We start from the raw sequence: 22,859 nt of genomic DNA, 5'->3' as shown, positions 1-22,859 counted from the left end.
CCACATTCACCCTTAGGTTTCTGATCACGGTTTGATCTCTCTAAAACTAATACCTCATTCTTCTTAATCATCTGAATCCCTTTATCAATGTACCTCTTACAACTACCTTAAAGCTGACTGGGACTCTTACCATGATTTTCTTCGTAATAACCCTGGGGTAGAAATCTTTTGTCTTCCTGCTGACATATGTCCTTCTTACATAACATTGTGGATTCATGCTGGCATTTAATCTTTTATTTCATTTCGACAATTCAGATCAAGCCTCACTCTTCTCCATGGTTTTTTTCACATTGTGCTGCTGCAATTTCTAATCGAAACCGTTACTTTAATATCTATCAGCAAAACAGTTCTCCAGAAAACAGACGTCTTTTTATTATTGCTAGGAACCATAGTAAAATGGTTTTGTCTAAAGCCAAAGCCTGCTATTCTCAGATCATGAAATCTTGTATTTCATCACAAAAATTAGGCTCTCGTGACTTCTGGAGGATCTTTAATAGTATTAATAATAAGGGCAAATCTATTATTCCACCTCTTTTGTATGGTTCAGACTTTGACTCCTCACCTAAAGACATAGCTGAATTGTTTGCTAAGAACTTTTCATCAATATCATCTCTTGATTCTGCTTGTTGCGTTCTACCTGATTTAGCCGTCAAACAGGTTGATCCATTGCTTAACATTCGTATCACTTTAGCTTCTGTATCTAAAGTGATTTTCTGCTTAGACTCTTCTATAGCTTGTGGTCCGGTCAACATACCTGTTATAGTCTTGCAGAAGTGTTCTTCGGAGCTGTCGTCTATACTTTCAAAACTATTTAACAAGTGTTCATTGGAGTTTTGTTTTCCGGCATGCTCGAAAGCGGCATCTGTTATCCCTATTTTCAAAAATTCTGGAGAGCAATCTGATTCGTCTAACTACCAACCCATTAGTGTTCTTCCTATCATAAGCAAGGTTTTTGAATCTTTTATTAACAAACACTTAAGCTCTCATCTTGAAATAATAACTTGTTTTCTGATCATCAATATGGATTTCGCCCTTTATCTAATGCACAATAAAACCTATCGGTTTTATTGTGCATTAGATAAAGGTGGAAAGGTAAAGTCATTGCTTTTGACATTTCTAAAGCTTTTGATTAAGTTTGGCATGCTGGTCATCTCCATAAGCTTTCTTTTTACGGTGTATCTGGTAACATTTTTAAGATGATTGAATCCTTCTTTTTTTATCGTAGTATCAAAGTTGTCCTCAATGGACAGCACTCTTCTTCATATTCTGTAACTTCAGGGGTTCTTCAAGGTTCAATTCTTGGCCCTATACTCTTTTTAATTTACGTTAACAATCTTCTAGATATTCTCACATCTAAGGTGGCATTGTTCGCTGACGATACTACAATTTATTCTTGTCATGATAAGAAGCCAATACTCTCTGTTTGCTTGGAGAGGCCATTTGAGCTTGAAAAGGATCTCACCAGTGATACAGCATGGGGCTCAGAGTGGCTGATGAACTTTAAATCAGATAAAACTCAATTTTTTCTGCCAATCGTTATCGCAATAACTTAGATCTACCTATATTTATGAACGACCTATGAACCACCTACCCTTTATCTTCTAGGATTTACTCTTACTTCCGATCTTTCTTGGAAACCGTATATCAAATCCGTTGCAAAATTAGCATCCGCTAAGGTTGCATCTCTTTATCAAGCTCGTCACTTTCTTACTTCGGATTCTATTCTCTATCTCTATAAATCTCAAATCCATCCTTGTATGGAATACTGTTGCCATATCTGTGGCGGATCTTCTAATGATGCCCTTTCTCTTTTAGACAAGGTGCAAAAACGCATTGTAAACATATTTGAAACTGTTCTTGCAGCCAGCCTCCAACAGTTATCACATTGTAGTAATGTTGCTTCTCTTTCTCTTTTCTACAAAAACTATAACGTGCACTTCTCTAAAGAGCTAGCGTCTCTTGTGCTATTTACTAAAATTCGTTCTCGTATTACTAGTCACTCAATTAAATCCTTTTTCTGTGACTGTTCCTAAATTCTCCAAAAATTCTTATTCTTCTAGTTTTTTTCCTCGAACATCAGTTCTCATGTAATTCGCTTCCAGGGCCGTATTTAAGGGGTGGTTCGTAGGGGCAATAGCCCCCTGGAATATGTCAAGGGGGCGCCAAAATTTTTATAGAGACTATAAAAAGTTTTCGGAAAAATTATAAATTATATTAATATTAAAATATAATATTATAATACAAAATACTGAATATTAGGTAATTGAAAATTGTACAACATTGTAAATTGTTATTTGTTTCCCAATCTGCGGAACATTATTTCGGCCTCCGTCATAGATGAGTATAGCGGCGAGCACGGTCACGATAAAATATATTATACTTATATAGCTATAATTAGTATATTTATTATTGATATATAATGAATCAAAAAAAAAACTTAGCGTAGCTGCAAACAAAAAAAGAAAATTGCAAATTGAAAATAATATTTCAAAACTTCCAAAAATATTTGATTTTTTTTCAGAACAAGAAATAAAAGGTAAGTTTTTAGCAACTGTCGGTTATTAGTTTTATGTTTTATAATCTAGCTCTCTAGTTACATTTAATACATTTTTAAAATAATCAATATTAATTTAGTTAAAATTAAATTAATACAATAACTTCATTATACACTTTGTTGGTTTAAAAAAAAATTAAGAAAATGAAGGTTCACCAAGTGAAATTGAGTCTGTTGTATTGTCTAAGAAAACGAGTAGTCAAGTATCACACAACAACACTAGAAATATTAATGATTTACATAAAGCAGGCTCCAGTGATGTTCCATTGTAAGTAATTTCATATGTTTTAAAATATTCCTTTATAATAATAAGTTACATATTTATAAATAATGTTGGCATTTTATAATTGCTGACTGAAACCAACCTTGTATGAAAAATAAATTAAAATTCCAGTATTTTCAATTTTGCCTAATTGTTTTAAAAACTAGCCTGAGATCTATTAAAAGAATATGTTTTAGTATTTTATTAATTTAAATTTTTATTGTCGTTTTAGAAGTAACAATGAAGAAAATGAAGAGGCACTTAATGAAATTGAGTCTGTTATATTGTTCAAGAAAACAAGTAGTCAAGTATCACTCAATAAGACTGGAAATTTTAATCTGGATATCGATGTTTTACATAAACCAGATTCCAGTGATATTCCAGGGTGAGCAATTTCACAATATTTTAAAATATTTCTTTATAATATATACAATTTGTATAAAAATGTTAGCTATTTATCTTTGTTGACTTGTGTAAATCTCCTATGTAAAATTAGTAAAATTTAAAATTAAACCTAACCAATAAATGTTGTTTAAAAAAATAAATATCAATTAAATAGATTATTAGAGAATAAATTACTTAAATTTGTAACATATAGCCATATAGGTATAGCAAATAGTGATTATTATAAATTATTGTTTTTTTTTAATTTGTTGTAATTTTAGTTTTGATCCAGGATTGTGGAATTTAGACGAGAAAACAAAAGATTATATTTGTAGAAATGGATTCAGCTAAAATATAAATGCAGATTTTACACATTCCTAAAAAGAGTATCTCATTGTACATAAATCCGGAGGTCATCGGACTTTTAATAGGTACTTAAATAAAGATTGGTTTAAAACTGTATTAGTCAATGGAGAGACATGCCAACGAGATTATTTATTCTACTCAGAAACAAATGGATCAGTGTATTATATCCCTTGTTATTTGTTTGAAAACCAGACTGTTTTTTCTAAAAAAGGATTCTCAAATTGAAAATATCCAGAAAAATTGATAAATTATGAAAACTCAGAAGGACATAAAATTTGTGTATACAAAATGAAACAACGGGCAACTGATTTAGGCCGAATAGACACTACAATTACTCGTCAATTAAAAATGGAGACAAATTATTGGAATAATGTGCTAATTTGAGTATGTTCTGTAGTGAAGTCATTAGCTAGTCATGGATTATCATTTAGAGGAACTGATGAAAAGTATGGATCTTCTGTTGCTAATAGTGGTAATTTTATTATGGCAATGAAATTATTTTCAGAATATGATCCTTTTTTGTCTCAGCATATAAGTAAATATGGGAATCCTGATAAAGGAAATACATCATATTTATCTTTTTATACTTATGAGCAGTTCATAAGTATAATGTCAGAAAAAGTCCTAGAAACAATAATTAAAGAAGTCAAAACGGCAACATACTCTTCAATTAGAATCGATTCAACCCCAGATATAACTCACATTGACCAACTTTCTTTTATTATAAGGTATGTATTACCATATGGAGAACCAGTGGAACGTTTTATTGGGTTTATTAACGATGCTGGGCATAAGGCTGAGTCGTTAACTGACGCTATATTGTCTATATTGAAGAAATATGACTTAAATGTTTGTTTTCTTAGGGGCCAGTCTTATGATAACGCCAAAAATATGTCTGGCATATATTCCGGTGTTCAACCAAGAGTTAAAGATGTTATTTCCTTAGCTGATTTTGTTCCCTGTTCCGCTCATTCGACAAATCTCATTGGAATGTATGCTGCTAGTTGTTGCAAAGAAGCAAACAATTTTTTTTCATTTATCCAAAACCTATATGCTTATTTCTCATCTTCAACTTATTGCTGGAGCTTATTAAAAAAATACAATAATTCCACTCTTAAGAGTTTACCAGATACTCGTTGGTCTGCTTGAGATGATGCTTGCCATAGTTTGAAAACAAATTGGGCTGGCGTGAAAAAAGCATTATTAGATTTGAAACATGATAAACTACAAAAACCATTTACAAGGTCAGAAGCTGAGGGACTACTTCGACAACTTAATAGACTAGAAACATCATTTATGACCGAGTTTTGGAATGATGTAAATAAATAAATAAAGATTTATTAGAACAAGTTGAAAAAAAAAAATACATGTTCTAAAGGACATACAGGTCCAATAAATAGACACTGACAATATGCCCTTAAATAAGAAAACAAAGTACATAGGAACAAATATAGTTTGTAATAGAAACATTCAAGATTTCATTCATTTACTATATAGGCACAATGTTTATCGAAATTGCACAATTTTATTTTATTTTTGAAAATACAAATGTTATCAGCATTTACAGCTTCTGATGTCAGATTATTCCAGATGTTTACAACTCGTTGAGAAAAACAATATTTGCGAATGTCGAGTTGACATCGTTGCTTTCGAATCCTAAAAGTATGAACGCGGGTATAATTATTACTATTAATTTCAAAAAACAAGTTTTTATCTATGCAAACCAAATTATGCATAATTTTGAAACATATGGCTAAATCATGTTTTAAATGTCTGAGTTCCAGAGAATCCAAACCAAGTAACTGTAAACGGCTAGAATAGCTTAAACAACTACTATTAGCAATTTTTTTTGTGAATCGTTTTTGAATATTTTCAATAGATATTATTAACATAGTTTGGTGTGGCGACCAAACTGGAGAGCAATATTCAATAATTGGTCTTATATAAATGGTAAATGCACGTACTAATATAATAGGATTGCAAGTTTTAAAGCATTTTAAGATTAGGTATGCTCTAGTATTTGCTACATGAATGACTCTGGCAATGTGTTTTTTGTAGTTTTGGCGGGAGTTCATAATTACTCCTAGATCTTTTGGGTTAGATGACCAATCTAGAATACAATCACCTAACTTGTAATTAAAACTAATATTATGCAATAAAGAAAGTGCTACTCTGTGTGCAAAACATTTCTTGCTGGCAATTGGCAATTGCCAAGTATCCGACCAAATAATTATTCTATCAAGAGCAACAGTTAAATCGTGGCTATGATTCATACCGCGATACGAACTGTATAACTTTAAATCGTCAGCAAAAAGTTTTATTGTACATTCGAGATTGTTTACTACAGATGATAAGTCATTTATAAATAATAAGAACAAAGTTGGTCCTAGCACACTACCATGAGGTACACCACTCACAATTCGAATCGGATCTGATAAAGCGCTACTAATCTTTACCTGTTGAGATCTGTCTGTGAGAAATGCAGTGATCCACTTTAAAAGGTTACCACGAATATTGTATAATGAAAGTTTAAATATTGATTTTGAATAAGATACGAAATCAAACGCCTCTCGGAAGTCGATATAAATAACATCTGTAATCAGATGATTGTTAAGTGCGGTACTCCAATCGTTAGTAGATTCTAAAAGATTCGTACATGTAGAACGTTTATCGAGGAAACCGTGCTGACTAGGAGATATTATGTTATATTTATTTAGATATTCAACAATATGTGAGTTGATAATTTTTTCCATGATTCGACAACAAGTACAAGTTAAAGAGATGGGTCTATAGTTGTTAGGATCCGATGTAGCTCCGTTTTTAAAAATTGGGGAGACGAAAGCTTTGCGCCATTGATTAGGTAAAATATATATGAAAGAGGAAAACATGAAACATTAGCTAACTTTTAAAGAACTGCATTACGTAGACCATCAGGACCGAAAGAAGTACTTGGATTAATTCCCATTAGGGTTTTATACACTGACTCCACGGAAAAATGAACCGTGTCAATACTTATTGGATCATTAACATAAGTGGCAATATTAGGCAAATAGCAATTATCGTCTGTAAAAACACTTCCAAAGTGATTATTAAACACGTTAGAAATTTCTATATTACTGGAAGTAATCTTATTATTGTTATTTTTGTCTATTAGATGGTGGTGCTTATTAGGGATATTCATTTTATTATTAACATATTTATAAAATTTGCTAACATTATTACCCTCTAATAGGTTTAATTCAATTTTCGATTGGTAATTAGATAAGATTAGTTTGCAATTCCTGGCGTACTGTTTGTAAGCTGATTTGTTATAAATGGTTTTATTATTTGTCCATCTTTTCCATAATAATACTTTGCGGCTTAAGATTTTTTTAATGTATTTTGTATAGTGACTATTCGTTTTGTTATAATACTTTTTCCTAATAGGTACAAATTCATTAATACCAGTACCAAAAAACCTTAGAAAAATGCTCCAGTAATCCTCAATTGTACAGGCACAAGAAAACTCGAAATCCCAATTTATTTTTGATAAATATAACTCAAGGCTCTTAAAATCAGCATTAGAAAAGTCATAGAAAAATTCTGGTTTATTTTCACACTGGTTGAAATTGTTCGTATTTATAGACAATTGGACTGTGTTATGGTCGCTAGTGCTAAAAGGACACTCAACAGATATATCACTTATAAGAGAACTGTTATTCGAAAAAACAAGATCAAGAAAATTCATATTGCGCGTGGGTTCTTTAACAAATTGGTGCAAACCAAGTTCGTTTACCAAATTTAAGAATATACTATGACACTTTTCGTTTGGTGAGACATAGCTAGGCCATTTTAGGTAAGTTGAAGTCACCAACAATAATAATCTGCGACACTGAGTAACACAAATTATAAATAATTGAAATCATCAATTCAAGATAAGCAACATCTGTTATTGTATAGGAAGGTGGACGATAGCAAGTTATTAGACGGAGTTTCTGAGATCCAAAAATTATATCAACACAGATGATATCAATACCAGTATCTGTTTGCTTAATCTGTACTTGTTCTACTTTAATGTCATTTCTACAGTAAATTGCGACTCCTCCGCCAATTTTAATACATAAATAAATAAATTGAGTAATCTTTAGGACATAAAATAGCGTTAAAAAGTTTATTATTGAAAAATGTTTCACACACACAGATTACAGCCGGTTTTGTAGCCTCGACATATAAATAAAACTCATGAAGTTTATTGGCAAGGCTTCTTGCGTTAAAAAGATGAAAAGAAAATTTTTTATTTGAATTTTTTTGTAAAGAAAAGCTGTCATTGTTATTGAAATTAATTTGTTTGTTGGCAATATTTTTTCGACTTTTTTTTTCATTTTTAACTTTTTTGTTTATTTGATAAATCGAGTTATTTTTGGACGAAAATTTATTATTAATTGACATATAGTTAAAAAAAAACAGAAGTTAATGATTCGTAACAGTTCAGATTTGATTTCCTGTTATTTGAAATTAATTGCTACTTGACGATTTTAACAACTCTGTCGTTACGTATTCCATAATAATAAACCAAAGGTTGCGCATTTTCTAAATTTAGTTTTTTGCACTCATCTCTTAATAATTTGGCATTATACCTTTCGGCTTCAGTTAAGTCAGGGTTGATAAATACATTGTTAAACCTGCTTGAACTTTTTAAGATTTTCGCAGCTTTTAAAATAGAATTTCGTTCTTTTTTATTATTAAGGACGACAACAAACGGTGGTTCTTTATCAGATTTAGATTTAAGCTTTATAATTTGTTTAGGTTCAATATTTGAGTTGATTGAACTAAACATATCTAGGATTAATTTTTTATCTTCCTCTTTGGCACTTGCAGTATCCAAAACTTTTGATGCAGTTATGCCAAAAATTATTACATTGTTTTCCCTTTTCTCCTTTTCTTTCGTTTCGGCAGCAACAGCATTCATAATATGCAATTGCTCAACTGACTTTTTTAATGGTGCACTGCCACTAACAACGTTTGCCCAAGATGTTAAGGTTGGTGCGCTTGAAGACTTAACATTTTCTAAAGCTTTAATTCTTTCTAAAAACAGAGAATTGCAATTTTTTAGCTCACCGATTGTCTTGTTTAATGCTCCAATTATTTTATTTTGCTCGGCTTTATAAGTATTAAACTCAGTTGACTGAAAATTTACCATTATTATTTGCTTTAACTTTTTTAAACTTTTTTTACTTATAATAATTTCGTTGATAAAATCGAACGCAAATACACGTCTTGTCACTGTAAAAGCGGAAGCGGAAAAAACTTTATACATTTAATAAAACGTGTAAACTATTACAGTCTGTTCAAATAGATTTGAGTACTGTAGTAGAGTTATATAATTCATTAGTTGCTTATGTTAAATCTGTACGAGAAATATTTCAAACCTATGGAGACGCAGCAAAAGAAAAATTTATAGATTGTAATAAAATTCCGGAATTTGAAAATAAACGAAGAAAACGAAAAAAACATTTTGATGAATCCAATGATCCTGGTCATACATTTGATAGCCAAAACAATTTTAAAATTAATACATTTTATGTCATATGTGACAATTTTACAGTCGAACGTTAAGTGGAAATTATAATACTTGTTAAGTGGAAGCGGAAATTATAATACTTGTAAAATAATCATTTATGATTCCTTAATTTATTTTCGATTAAAAAGGGATTAAAGTTTTGAATAGAAAAGACGACAAACGCTTTTGAAGCATTTTTATGAATTAAAATACTTTTTAATAAACGCAGACTCATAAAAAAACTTTTACAAGTATTTTATAATTATTAAATTTTGTTTTTGAATTATCTTTAATTTGTTGGGAACTTTTGACTTGCATTTTTAACTTTGATTCCACACTTCGGCTTCAGCTTTTGCCCTTTTTACAAATGGCGGACTATTGTTATAAACAAAAAAAAGCGTTTTTGTCCAATAAAATCCCGCAAGTTAGACATCTAGTTTATATAGTATATTATTGTCCCAGACGAACAAATAAAAAAAAAACACACACGCGCGCGTTAACCGAACTAAAAGCATTTACTTTGTCATGCAAATTGTTATTATTTTACGACATTTTTATTGTGATAATTTACTACTTTTAATTATATTTAACTCACGACGTACATTTTAGTTGTAATTTGTATCTTTATAGTATAGTATGACAAGAAACATATTTTTAAGAAAAAGTTTTTTTTAGGTCATTCACCCGTATTAATGATATCAAATAAAATAGTCATCTCACAAGGAAGTTTATTGTATTCCTAAATAATTTAACTGTGCATTTTGGCAAAATATTTCACACAAAATTATTTATCTTTAACCTTTAAACCTAGCAATTGTAAAATTTGTAATTGTTACTTGATTCTACGCAGATAAATAGTAAGGAAAGTATTATGATGCTTTTGCAGAAAAAAGAAAAAAAGAGAATTTATTAATTTGCATCAGCCTTTTTTTGTGTGTTAATTTACCTCCTCAAGGCTAAAAAAACCTATACAGTCGAGAAGGCTGCTTTAGTTGTAGTTACAACCATCTCTCAACTCTATAACTCCGAAGCCCGCTGTTGAACCGCCTGAAGATTGTTGCTAGCGGTTTGATGTAAATACGATGTGCAAGCCAACGCGGCAACAGAGCAAGCGGCCGACGTCGGCACGGCATAAGTGCTGACAGCGGTCCGTTGTCGCTCAAACTGCTTAATGTTTGCTGGGGAGACATCGGACATTGCAACTTTGGCAAATTTTAGCGAATAACTGAAAAATATGCTAAACTGGTCTTATTACCTCACGGTAGTCATAACACCCTTCTGACGGTATATATTTTTTAAGGTGGTAGAGCACAAAAAAGACACTTTTCATGAAAGATTTAAAAAATAGTTTTAAAAATATGCAGAAATGCTTCACTAAGAGAAATGAAATGTTTTTGCAAAAAAAAAAGTTTGAAAAACTTTACCAAAAACCCATTATGGCGCAAAAACAGTGTAAATAAAGATATAATTCTTATGTTTTCAAAACACGTTAACTTGAGTTAGACTTAAGAACCATTAATTAAACTTTGCAGATCTGTTAATGAACTTATTTTATTCCATTTAACAGATAGAATTTTAATTAGTCCTTTTAAATGTAAAGATATGACCTATTTTTTAAGATAAGTTAAATTTAGTACGATTTACAAGCAGTTTAAAGAAGTTAAAACTAAAAATAATGAGTTTTAAAAATAAATGAATTCTAATGTTGTTAGGAATATGTCCTGAAAATTTCAGAACAAAAGCTTTATTCAATCAGAAAAAATCATGTTTTGAAATCTTGATAAAATATGAAAAACTCAACTTGCAGAAAAAACAAAAATAAGTACAAAATAAAGAAAAAATCACATTTAAACAGTAAAATCATGCTAAAATCCTCCTGAAACATATGAGTCTTGAGGTTGGTTTGCTTTAAGATTCTTACTGAATCTTGTTTTTAAGGCTTTTAGTTTTTTTCTCTGTTTCTTTACCGTAATAGTAGTCTTACGTTTCATTTGTTTTACTCTTGCATTGTCTGCTAAACTTGTTGTCAATTGTGTAACATTTCCTTGTATATCAAAATGCTGTAATACTTTAAATACACCATTTCTACCATCATTGAAATGTAAAATGGCAGAGTTTACACCCATTTCCACAACATCTTTACTACCAAATGTGATTTTAGGTACCTTGGACCATATGAGTGAGTTGAGCGCTTCATTTGAATTTTGTGTTTGATCATGCAAACATTTCAACAGTAAGTCATCTTTCTGTAAGTCCATAAAAATGGGTGTAATGAGATTTTTGATTGTTAGAGGAATAGATATATTTGGTTTGTAAGTTTTACTTAGAGTCCAATATTTGCACCAAGATGAATTATTTCGTGGACAAAACTGATGTCGTTCAGGATTTGGAATATCTGTAAAATGAAAAACTATTGCAAAAACAGCTTTCTTTATTGCATATAGATTATCAAGGTTATTTCTAATGGCACAACCAAAATAGTTCTGCATTGAGTTAATGCAATTTTCAGTAAGTTTCCCTTTTCCTGAGAGGGGTGTTTTAGTGTCTTTATGAGACTTAACAATGTTACGCAATCGAGTACCTAATCGTTTTTGGACATGAGCAATACACTCCAACTTTATTGGCGTTATATCATATTCACTATATGGGTTGGCATTTACTACATCCATAAAAGAACTTGTATCACCATCTCCTAAGTATTCCTTATAAATAAGAGTGTTTTTTAAAACAGAACGCTTAAAAATATCAACTGCTCCAGCTGATTCCTTTGCACCTGATGACCCATTATGGTTAATTTGGCAGTAATGGTTAATTTTCCAATGATTATAATCAGCTGTACTTTCTTTTCCTATCCACATTCTGCAACCATAGCAATATTTTGATTTTATTTCTATATCAACACATTTGTCTCCTGCTATAGCAGAGATTACCCCATGTAAAGATGAATGACCACGCTTTTGCCAAGACCCATCAATTGATATCCGAACACATGGAATACCTTTGACAGTTTCAATATGAGGAGCTTCAATTGCTGCTGTTTTCATGCTATCTGCGGCAGCATTCTTATAAGCTTTCATGACCTTTTTATTGATACGACAAAATCCATTTTTTGACAAACATTTAAAGTTCATTAAAGATGCAAACGTGCTTATTGATGAAAAACCACAGCCAATTTCACGGAAAGCTATTACAGTACGTACATTAACCTCATATGTATTTCGATCTTTAGTTTCCTCCTTTTTCTTTATCTCTGGGGAAGTATTAATTATTTTATTCCATGAACAATTATCACAGTTTATTGTTAGAACATGAGAGAATCCTTGTCTTTTTAAAATATCATCTTTTACAACAATGTTGCAAAAACATTCTGGACATACAAGAGTTTGCAAAATGCTTTTGAGTAGGTAAAAATGCACAATAATAAAATAGTCTTCTGTTTGTGGAAAAGAATTAGTAAAAAATTCAGTTGATGTTTTTGAAGAAAGTTTTCTTTCACTTGAGCATATAGATTTGATACCAGAATCTTCAAAAACTTTAACATTCTTTGGAACTATGCCATTCCATGCTCTCTTTTTTCTTCTGCTAATATTTTGTTTATTTGTTTTTTTAGAGTTCATTATCTTTCTTATTTGTTATTTATGATAGATCTTATAACTTACTACTAATTAACAATAAATCTCTAATACAATACTAACAACAATAGGGTCTAATACAACAATAACAACATGAATCTTTAAATCGTGCTACAGCAAAATTCTCAAAATTCAAACTTCTTTAAAAGCAAAGTTGATAAATAAACAATAAAAAGCATGATAGACACAACAAAAAGACAAATTAGCTTGCAATTTTGCTCAACGTATATAATAAACGAGGGTATGTTTGTGGTTGCTATGGCGTTGCTAAGGTAAATAATTTTGCAAATGCAGATTTTTAACACATTTCCAAAAATAGTTTCAGTTTCATACTAACATCAAAAGAAAGAGGATAAAATTTTGAATAAGATGAATGAAAACTTTTTTTTTCATATTTTGATCAAATATTTGTATTTTAATTGTGCTCTACCACCTTGTATAGGCCTTCAAAAGACTTTTTTTTAGCTAGTTTGACTCCCTAATTAGTCGAGTGATAATCCTAAGTTTAACGTTTCTGTAGTTTTTTTAATTTCTTTTTAATTTTATTATTTTTATTTTTTAATTTTAACGTGGGAGAACACGCACGTGTAGTACTTTAATCGCCTTGGTTACATAATAACGACTCTATTTAATACTTCGTGAGTTCTTTTCACGACAATTAGTTGCATGTGACATTAAAATGCGCATGTGAGCAATAAATTTTGGACAATCAGTCAAAAAAGCTATTCGAAAGTTTAAAAAATTAAAAAATGACAGTAACATTCGACGTATATGTTGCAAATATACCAGTTGATATCGATGAGGTAATAAAATAAAATGCTTATTATTATTATTATTTCATAAAAGATTATGTTAAGTAAATAAAAAATTTTATTTACATTAACTTGATGTCAAAAAAAAAAATTACTTGGTTATCAAGCTTTTTCTTTTTTAATTTTTAAGAAAGGGTATTGCGTTTTAGTGCTAATTAAATATCTGTTGCAAAAAATATATCGAATAGTAATCTTTTTGTAACGTAATGCAAGAACAACTAATTGTTTATTCCAATACCAAATGTGACAATTTAATTTTTTTATCAAAACTTTCACAAGACTTTTATACTTTTCAGAGCCAAAGCGTTTACTCACTTCAAAAGTCTTTATATATATGCTTCCAAGTCATATCTTAGGGCATAAGTTGAAACATGGTAGAAATTTTTGTTTGCAACCTTATTTTCTGGTATGATAGAAGGAAAACATTTTTGTGACTTTAAAATATTCATTTTATAAGTAAAAAACCTATTATAAATACACACCCTAGTTCTAGATAATCACCTTGCAAATATCATGTTATCCAAAATATCCAAAAACATATTTAGACAGCAATGTTGTGCATTGCTGTCTAAATATGTTCATCACTGAAACTAGATAGGCAAAAAATTGTGACCTCAGACACATTTAGGTCAGCAATTAAGTTGGCATTGTTGATCCTAATAGTAAATGCTTAGTAAATTCTTTATATATCTCTGTATGGTGAGTTAAATTCTAATTAAGTATGCCTATCTCTATATGCTTTGTTAAATTCTAATGTTAATTGTAAAACTGAAGCATTAAGTTTACATAAACTGAGTTATACAACTAAATGAACCATGATTAAAGAAAGTGTTTCAGATATGTGGGTCAACCATACTTGCATACAAAAAATGGTTTTTCAGCCTTGTTCTATCTTAATTATGCTTTTTTATTAATTAATTATCATCTAATACAATAGTTTGAATATTGTTTTATTGATCAGCATGTTAACTTGAAATCAAAAGATTTTTAAAAAGAATGTTTTTTTAAATGTTTTTTTTTATTTTTAAATTTGTTAAAAATTTAAAAAGCTATACGTAAGTTCCTAAAATGCTACTTCTCACTACTCACATTGCACCACTGTTTACTGCAACTTCTCACATTGTACAACCACTCACATTGCACCACTGAATGTGAGTAGTTCAGTTAGTTACTGCAATGAGGGTAGTTCAGCTAACACAGTTTTTGAAGTGGCGGGGAGAAGTTAATAAAGCTTATATTAATTTCACAGTTTTTGAAGCTGTGATCAAAACACTTGACTTAGCATCGAAATGGGATTTTGAGCATATTATCATAATGATTCCAGAACTATTATAGGTGAGTCAAATTCTTATTGAATAGTTATAACATTGAGAACAAACCCATTTTAGTTCATTGTCTTGAAGAACTTCTTGTTCTTTGACGATTATTGTTAATTGAACATCTAGTGAAAGAATGCAGTCTGCTTATAAAACTTTGTCTTATGTCACCTGCAGAAAAATTTTCTGCCAACTACACATGCTGATGCAGATACCTCAAAAAGAGATGTATTTAACCCATTCTGCAGTGGCAGTTTATGTCTTTATACCAAATGTGAAGTTGTTTAATAATCTCTATCCCTTTGAGTTCAATCGAACACCTGATGAAGCATACCTTGCAGATCTTTCTTAGAAATAGGCAGAAAAAGTGTTGAGTCAATCAAATAATTGTGAAAAATGCGAGTCAGCATTAGTTTAATAATAGGAACGAAGTTTTAATGTTCTAAACAGTTGGCATTGTCCAACAATTGTATTTTATATAAACTGTATATTGTATTGCCAAGGAATATTGTGGGTGTGTTTTGTGCTTAACTATTGTTTTATATCTTACCATTATATTGTTTATGATGCTCTTGAGTATTTGGAATATATATATTCATTGGAGATATTTGATAACGGGTGATGCGGAAGTTATCGGACAAAATAAAAACGTCAATAACTTATTTATAAATAAAAAAACAAACTACTATTATATTTTTTTTAAATAAAGCATTTATCTTTTAATAAAAATATATTATTTTTTATATGAAAAAACACCACCATCTGCAATTGATCTCAATTTTGCTCTGACGCCTTTTATATGCGACTGTAAAAAGTTTAAATCAATTTCTTTTAGTTTTAGTTTAATGTGATCAATCAAAACTTGCTCTGTTGAAGCTTGCCAATCTCCCTTGTAAACCTTCTGTGCCAAATGTCCCCAAAAATTTTCAATTGGTGGTGCTTGAGGCACATTTGGGGGATTGGATTCTTTATCAACGTAATAGACATATTAGTCCATCCAACTTAGAGAGTCTTAAGAATAATGAGAACTTGCTAAATCTGGCCAAAATAAATAGTTAAAGTCTCCATGATACTTGTGAATAAATGGAAGAAGTCGTTTTTCTAAACATTTATTAATACAGATTGATGAATTGATCGCTGCAGCCTTGTAAGTGCAAAACAATGGCTCGGACATACCACGGTCAGATATGGCTATCCACATTGATAATTTTTTTGGAAATTTCTCTTTTCCTATAAAACGAACACATTCTGGGCATGTCTTTTTGTTGTTTGTGTAGTATCCAGAATTTCCAGGCATGTTGTCCCCTGCAAAACAAAAGTATTTTTCGTCATCGATGACTAGAAGCGATTTTGTGTTATAGAGTTGGTTAACTAGTTTCCTGCTTCTTTTCTTTGCTTTTATTTGTTGTTCTATAGTGTATTTTGGAGTTTTTTCACGTTTTCTATATTTAATATTCATTTTTTTAACTGACGACCAATTGTCAATTGATTTACACCGAATTTAATACCTATTTTTCTCTGACTGACCCCTTTTCGATTGTTGACAAGTCTCGTTAATTTGGCTTTCTTTTCTCTAGTCCAGGATGTCGGACGACCAGGGTGCTTTCTATCAGAAAACGATTGAACAGTTTCAAGTCTTTTTAGGTTATCATATATTGTATTTCGAGCCTTTTAGGCCTTCCTTTTCAAAATGATTTACGGTTTATTTTTTTTAATATTAGGTTTATTTACAAAAAAACATTTTTAGTTGTTTTCGAAAAGATTCTCGTTCAGCTGCACTTAAACTCATTTTAAATAATTGTGTTTCAAATAATAAAGTTTATATTTTATAGAACGTTTATGCCTACGCATAAAACCACAAAAACTAATTATTATGCTCAAATAATAAAATTAGGATTTGTCCGATAACTTCCGCATCACCCGTTAGTCACAACCACAAAAAAATACTTAATTTCAAAATATGTATGTGTGTGTGTATGTATGTATATATATATATATATATATATATATATATATATATATATATATATATATATATATATATATATATATATATATATATATATATATATATATATATATATCAGTCTTCTCCATTTAAAATTTAATTAAAAAAAGTGAAAAGTTACAACCTGTTAAATATTGTTAAGTAATTTTTTTTACAAAGAGATATTGGTAATGACTATAAAAATGATATAACTATAAATACAACTTTTAAAGATCATCATTTTTGTAGTAGTCGATAACTGTTTTGTGTCGTTTCTTTTTCAAACTGTCTGGTTGTCCTGCCTGGCTACTGATAGGCATTTTTTTAAAAAATTTCAGTCATCCTTTCGAGAAAACGAGTTGTTCGTGCCACCGGACAACCATGAGGTTGTCACCCCTGCAAGTGTTAAGACAAGTTGTGTTCATATTAAAGAAAATGGTAAAAAAAAAGTGTTTAGGCTGAATTTTTTTTTTATTGAAACAAAGTAATAATTGAATACAAAGAAAAACAAACTTTTTTATTGAAACAAAGTAATAATTGCATACAAAGAAAAACAAACTTTTCACTTAGACTAAGTTCACTTTCTCCAGTTAAGTCAGAATTGTATGCATTTTTTAAAGAAGTCTTTAATTTATACACGTTTTTTTTGATGTAATCTACAGACTTTATAATTTGTTGAAGCTCATTCAATTCTTAAAAACATCAGTATAAAAAGTAAGGTCATTCTGGGATCTTTTTTAAGAAAGATATAAAAAATTTTTTTCCATGTACAACCAACTAATTACTTTTATTATTTACTAAATCTCAAAACATATTTGTAAAACAATTAAAACTAAATAAGTACCTTTATTTTTAGATTTTATTAATGAAACTTATTTTTTATATTGATCACCTTATTATATCTTATATTTTCTGAATCTTTTTTTAAATCTTTATGTAAACAATGTGAACTTTTTATCGAAGCTGTTTATCACTACAACATTTTTGTTCTCCTATTGAAATCTTTAAAAAAAGACAAAAAAAAAACCTGTATGAACAAAAAAAAAATAGTTGACAATAGTAATTTTATTAAATATATTCTCACATGACTAAAGCGTGTACACAAAATAAATGTGAAAGAATAAGTATGTCATTTTTTTCAGTGGTTATATTAAAATCCTTTTAATTATTTTGTATTTTATTTACAATGTGTTGTGGCATCAGAAATGTGTTAGTTTTTTGATTTCACTTAAAATTAATTTTAAAATGACAAAAAAAGACATAAGGGAAAAAATTATGCACAAATATTTGAAAAATCCCAATAGTAGCTACAATTCGATAGCAAGAGCATTGCAAATACATCCATACACCGTAAGTCGTTTCATTCAATGTTTTTCCCAAACAAAATCGATCAATTGCATATTTGGTGATAGATAAAAGGAGGGTTTTAAAATTAGTTAGAAAACTGGTTAACAGTTATAAGATTAACCCAAGCCTTTCACTAAGGGAAAAATTTATGAACTTTCTCATAGTAGTGTATTTGTTTAGTATCCGTTTAAAAAACCATATAACAGTTCCCATCAATTTTTGGTTAACGAAAAAATCTTATTAAAAAAATGTGCTGAAACAAACTATTTAGTTTATTGTTTCAGCATTTTTTTGTTGTTGTTGTTGTTAATATTTAAAGAAACAATAAACTATTTAATTCACTTTTACAGTTTATTTGTAATCTTTGCTTTAAAGAGAAGATTAACAAAACAAACAAAAAAATTAACTAAATTAATTAATTACAATTATTAATTTAGAATTTATTTATTAGTAATTACATTTGAAATAAACACAAAGCTTTTTTATAATGTTTTCGTATGTGAAACGTTCTTAAATAAAGTCACTAATTCTTCTAAAGTTTGTTTACAATCAACACATTTCATTTAAATTATCAAAAAATATTATATTTAATTTTATTTTATTGATATAAGTATTTATTTTATATAATAAATTAAACTATTTCTATGATTAATTTTATTGACATGACTTTTAACAACAATTGAATTTTATGAATGTAAGCAACATCAACAATATCTTAAAAGCGGAAAACATTAGGCCAGGTGAATAAAAATGAGCAATTGCTTTTATTCAGTAATTGATCAGCTTAACGTAAATTAATGAGAACTAAGCAGTTTTTCTTAAATTTTTAATCACTTAAATTCAAGCAATTTACTCAGTAATTGTTCAGCTTTTATGAGAATAAAAAGTTAATCAAAATTGGAAGCGTTTTTGTTCACGTAAACCTGACCAATTACTGAGTAATAGCAATTGCTCATTTTTATTAACCCGGCCTATTGACACGAAAATTTAAGTTAGGTAATTTAACTCAAATAAAATTATGTCATTGATTTGCGTTTTATATAAGCATTTTAAAATCAATTAATTGTGTTCAATTCTTTAAAATCAACTTATTAAAAAAGTGTTTTTAAAAACTAAAAAGTCAAAAAAGTCGGTTTTTATTATTAGAATATAGATATTTGTTATTCGAACAAAATCCGGTTAACCGCCAATGTGCTTAGCTGAAGAAATCACTATCTCATAGAGCTTCACTAAAGTGCCTAGCCGATCTAAAACTCCATAAAATAGTGCAAGAAAACGCTGCAGAATATAGTATGTCAGTTTTATTTCTAAATATTTCTGTATTATTGAAGACGATGAAACTTTTATCAAGTACAATCATCAACAAATTCTTGGTGCTGTCTGTTATATTGCCAAATATAGAGGAAAAGCAGATAAGAAATTTAAATACACAAAACAAGATAAGTTTGTTAAAAAGCCTTGATTTGGCAAGCTATTTGCAGTTGTGGCAAAAAATCAGCACCTTATATTTCTCAGTCCACACTTTCTGGTCAAATATATGTTAAAGAGTGTTTACAAAAGCACCCTTTACCTCTCATTAAATCACACAATAACAGACCTGTGTTCTGGCCTGATTTAGCTTGAAGTTATTACTGTAAACTAGCTATGGAATGGTATATAATGGAATATAATTTGAAATTTGTGCCTAAAAAAGAAAATCCTCCTAACTGCCCAGAATTGAAAGTTATTGAAAAGTACTGGGCTATTAATAAAAGAAAAATGAAAAAAGCAAAAAAACTTTGCAGGAACATTAAAGATGTTTAAATATCATTTGAAAAAGTATTAAATAGTTTTGATTCTTAGTCTGAGCGCAAGCTTATGGGTACCATCAAAGCAAAAGCTTAAAATTTTATTAGATTCCCACAGGAATAATTTGAATTTTTTTTTTTAATGTTTGATCTTCTTATGTTGTTGTGTTAAAGTTAATACTTGAGCACTTTTTTTTAGTTGTTTTTCTACATTCACATATCTATTTTGTGTACACGTTTTAAATATTAATTTCATGAATATGTGTACCCTATAAAAAGTTTACTAAATAAATGCTGTTAATAAGTCTTTTATACTGTTATATATATCAAAAAAATTTTTAACAGCATTTTGATAATATTTTATTTTTTTTTATTTTGCATAATTTGTTTAAATCTATTTTACCCATTTTTTTCTAATAATAAAAAATAATTTATGGCAATGTTTTAAAAGAATTCGACAAATTTTAGGGTGTCCAGCAGTTTTTACCATTTCAACATGCTTTATGCCAACTGTAATATCATTATAGCCATACCTTTATTAGTTTTATAACACAATCTACACAATACATTCTAGAAAACGAACCAAACAGAAGTTTACATTACTCTTACACTGATGTTGGTCATTTTAAAGCTAAATTCCAGTCATTTCTATTGTTTATGGAGGTTCTGCTATGCATGGCGATCTTGCTCAAACACCTGCAGAACATTCTGATTATGTTCTTCTCCCTTTAAAGAACCCAGAAAACCTGCACTGAGTTAAACTCCCCTTTTAACACAGCTAACACAGGTTGACTAATGATGCATAAAATGAGGCTAAGTTTGACCATTTACAAACATCGTGCATCAAAAACTCTTTAACTAAAGGTTATGAAAGATAAACTAAAAGTTTGGTTCAACCAGATCAGCTAATTTTGTTGACATTGTTATGTCATTAGTGGCAAATGCGGCTTTTCTAAATCTGGTGTTATCATACTTTTCTGCAAAAAGTTTGTCTGCATGAGCGCGACATTTATCTGCTGGAAACTTAATACTCCACAGAGCAAGAGGCACTATTTCTTTTGTTAAGTGCCATTAGTGAAGTTTGAAGGCACGGATTGCACTTGGTGATATCTCTGGTTAACAGCTGCATATAAATGCATTGCATGTAAATCTTCGGGCTGTGCTGTGGTATGTCTTTCACAGATGTGCAAGAAACCCACTATGAACTATATACTTTCACAGATGTACAAGAAACCCACTATGAACTATATACTTTCACAGATGTACAAGAAACCCACTATGAACTATATAGATGTCATAAAATTAACAAAGTGGAGGAGTTTCAAAGTCTGCTGGTTTGTTATTATTAATCCTCTTGGAAGTTTTTAAATCTGCTGTTCAAAGAGGCAAATTTTGATGGCATAGGTAATGCAGATGATGGCATAGTTTTGCCATCCATCTGGCTGGTGAAGTGCCCCAGGTCACTTAAATGTAATCTGTTTTCAAGTCTCTCCTTCTCCATCAAGAAAACTATGCAGAGCTCAACAAACTCAAAGTAGTCATCTCTGCACAATAGCTGCTGTAAATATGAGAGTTCAAGTACACTGTTTCAAAGACTGTCAACAAAATCTCATGCGGAAGTTGCTAGTATTGATAAGTGTAGTATTGCTGATCTCTGTGAACCTAGAAGCTCAAAGTGTTCAATAAAAACTGGAGAACACTGTAACATTTAGAGATTTCAAAATTTCAATCTTTAGATCATTAAACACTTATAATAATAACTTACCAACATAATGGTAGCAAGCAGACCTTAGAAGAGCTACTGGAGAACACTGTAACATTTAGAGATTTCAAAATTTCAATCTTTAGATCATTAAACACTTATAATAATAACTTACCAACATAATGGTAGCAAGCAGACCTTAGAAGAGCTACTGGATTGTGACATAGCTGCTGTCACATGTCCTGTGTTTGCTGCAGTATCAATGTTGTGTTTATGGCTGAATCACAACATTTCCATGAAGAGAGCAGTTCAAATATCAAGCCTGCTACATTGTCACCAAATGTAGCAGGCTTGGTATGAAACTATTTCTTTCTAACTGTAGTAGTAAAGTTATTCTTGAAAGTCTACCCATTTCTTTATTTCAAGTATCCTTAAAGGTACCACAAGGTTCTATCTATGCTCCTGTATGGTTTCTTATCTACAATAACGATCTTCATGAAATCTAAAGTAGTTCTATATGCTAATGACTCAACTTTATAATCTTGTCTTGACAAAAAATCTTCACTTTTTAATTGCTTAGAACAAGCAGCCAATTTTAAATCTCTCTTCTGTAACAGCCTAAGGCTTTCAGTGGCCTATAGATTTAAATTCTGGACTTGAAATCTACAATTTTTGTTAGACAACAAAACTCATTTATTTACTGCAAAAAAATATTGCATTATCATTGGCATTCCTTTATTGACAAATATCAACCCTCTTACTCTCAGACAAAGTCTAAAAGCACATTGTAAATGTAATCAGTCCTGTTTTATCTGCCAAGCTTGAGCCACTCTTCTATTGTTGTAAGGTTGCATTTCTTTCTATTTTCTACAAATACAATCATTTTCAATGCTCAAACGAGCTATCATCTCTATAGTGATAAACCAAAACTCATTCTTGCTTGGCTTTTTATTCAACAAGTTGCATCTTTTTGCTGTATCTGTCCCTTCATGCTATAAAAAATTTTATTAATCCAGTTTTTTTCCTTGAATATTAAAAAAACTTTATAACTCTGACCCATCTTCATGTTTTCTTTTTTTATACAACTCAAAACTTTTTAAGTCTTCAGTTATAGGTTTCCTAGTATTTTAACTTATTCTCTATTTTAAAGTAACTGATAACTTAATAATAG

At 29.9% G+C, this 22,859-nt stretch overlaps 1 protein-coding gene across 1 annotated transcript in view; it reads left to right on the top strand.

Moving 5' to 3' along the window:
• Nucleotides 1–13,338: 13,338 nt before the first annotated feature.
• The window catches only part of LOC100213304 (serine/threonine-protein kinase 31), a 95,355-nt gene continuing 85,834 nt past the window's right edge, over nt 13,339–22,859 (top strand). The window contains exon 1 of the mRNA XM_065798109.1: nt 13,339–13,540. Within this exon, the coding sequence (XP_065654181.1) occupies nt 13,487–13,540 (54 nt within the window). The 5' untranslated portion in view covers nt 13,339–13,486. The remainder of the gene's footprint in view (nt 13,541–22,859) is intronic.

The sequence above is a fragment of the Hydra vulgaris genome, chromosome 05, assembly GCF_038396675.1.
Source record: "Hydra vulgaris chromosome 05, alternate assembly HydraT2T_AEP".
In the NCBI taxonomy this organism is placed as follows: Eukaryota; Metazoa; Cnidaria; class Hydrozoa; order Anthoathecata; family Hydridae; genus Hydra; species Hydra vulgaris.
Note: the sequence above shows the minus strand (reverse complement) of the source record. Positions and strands in the feature narration are given on the sequence as shown.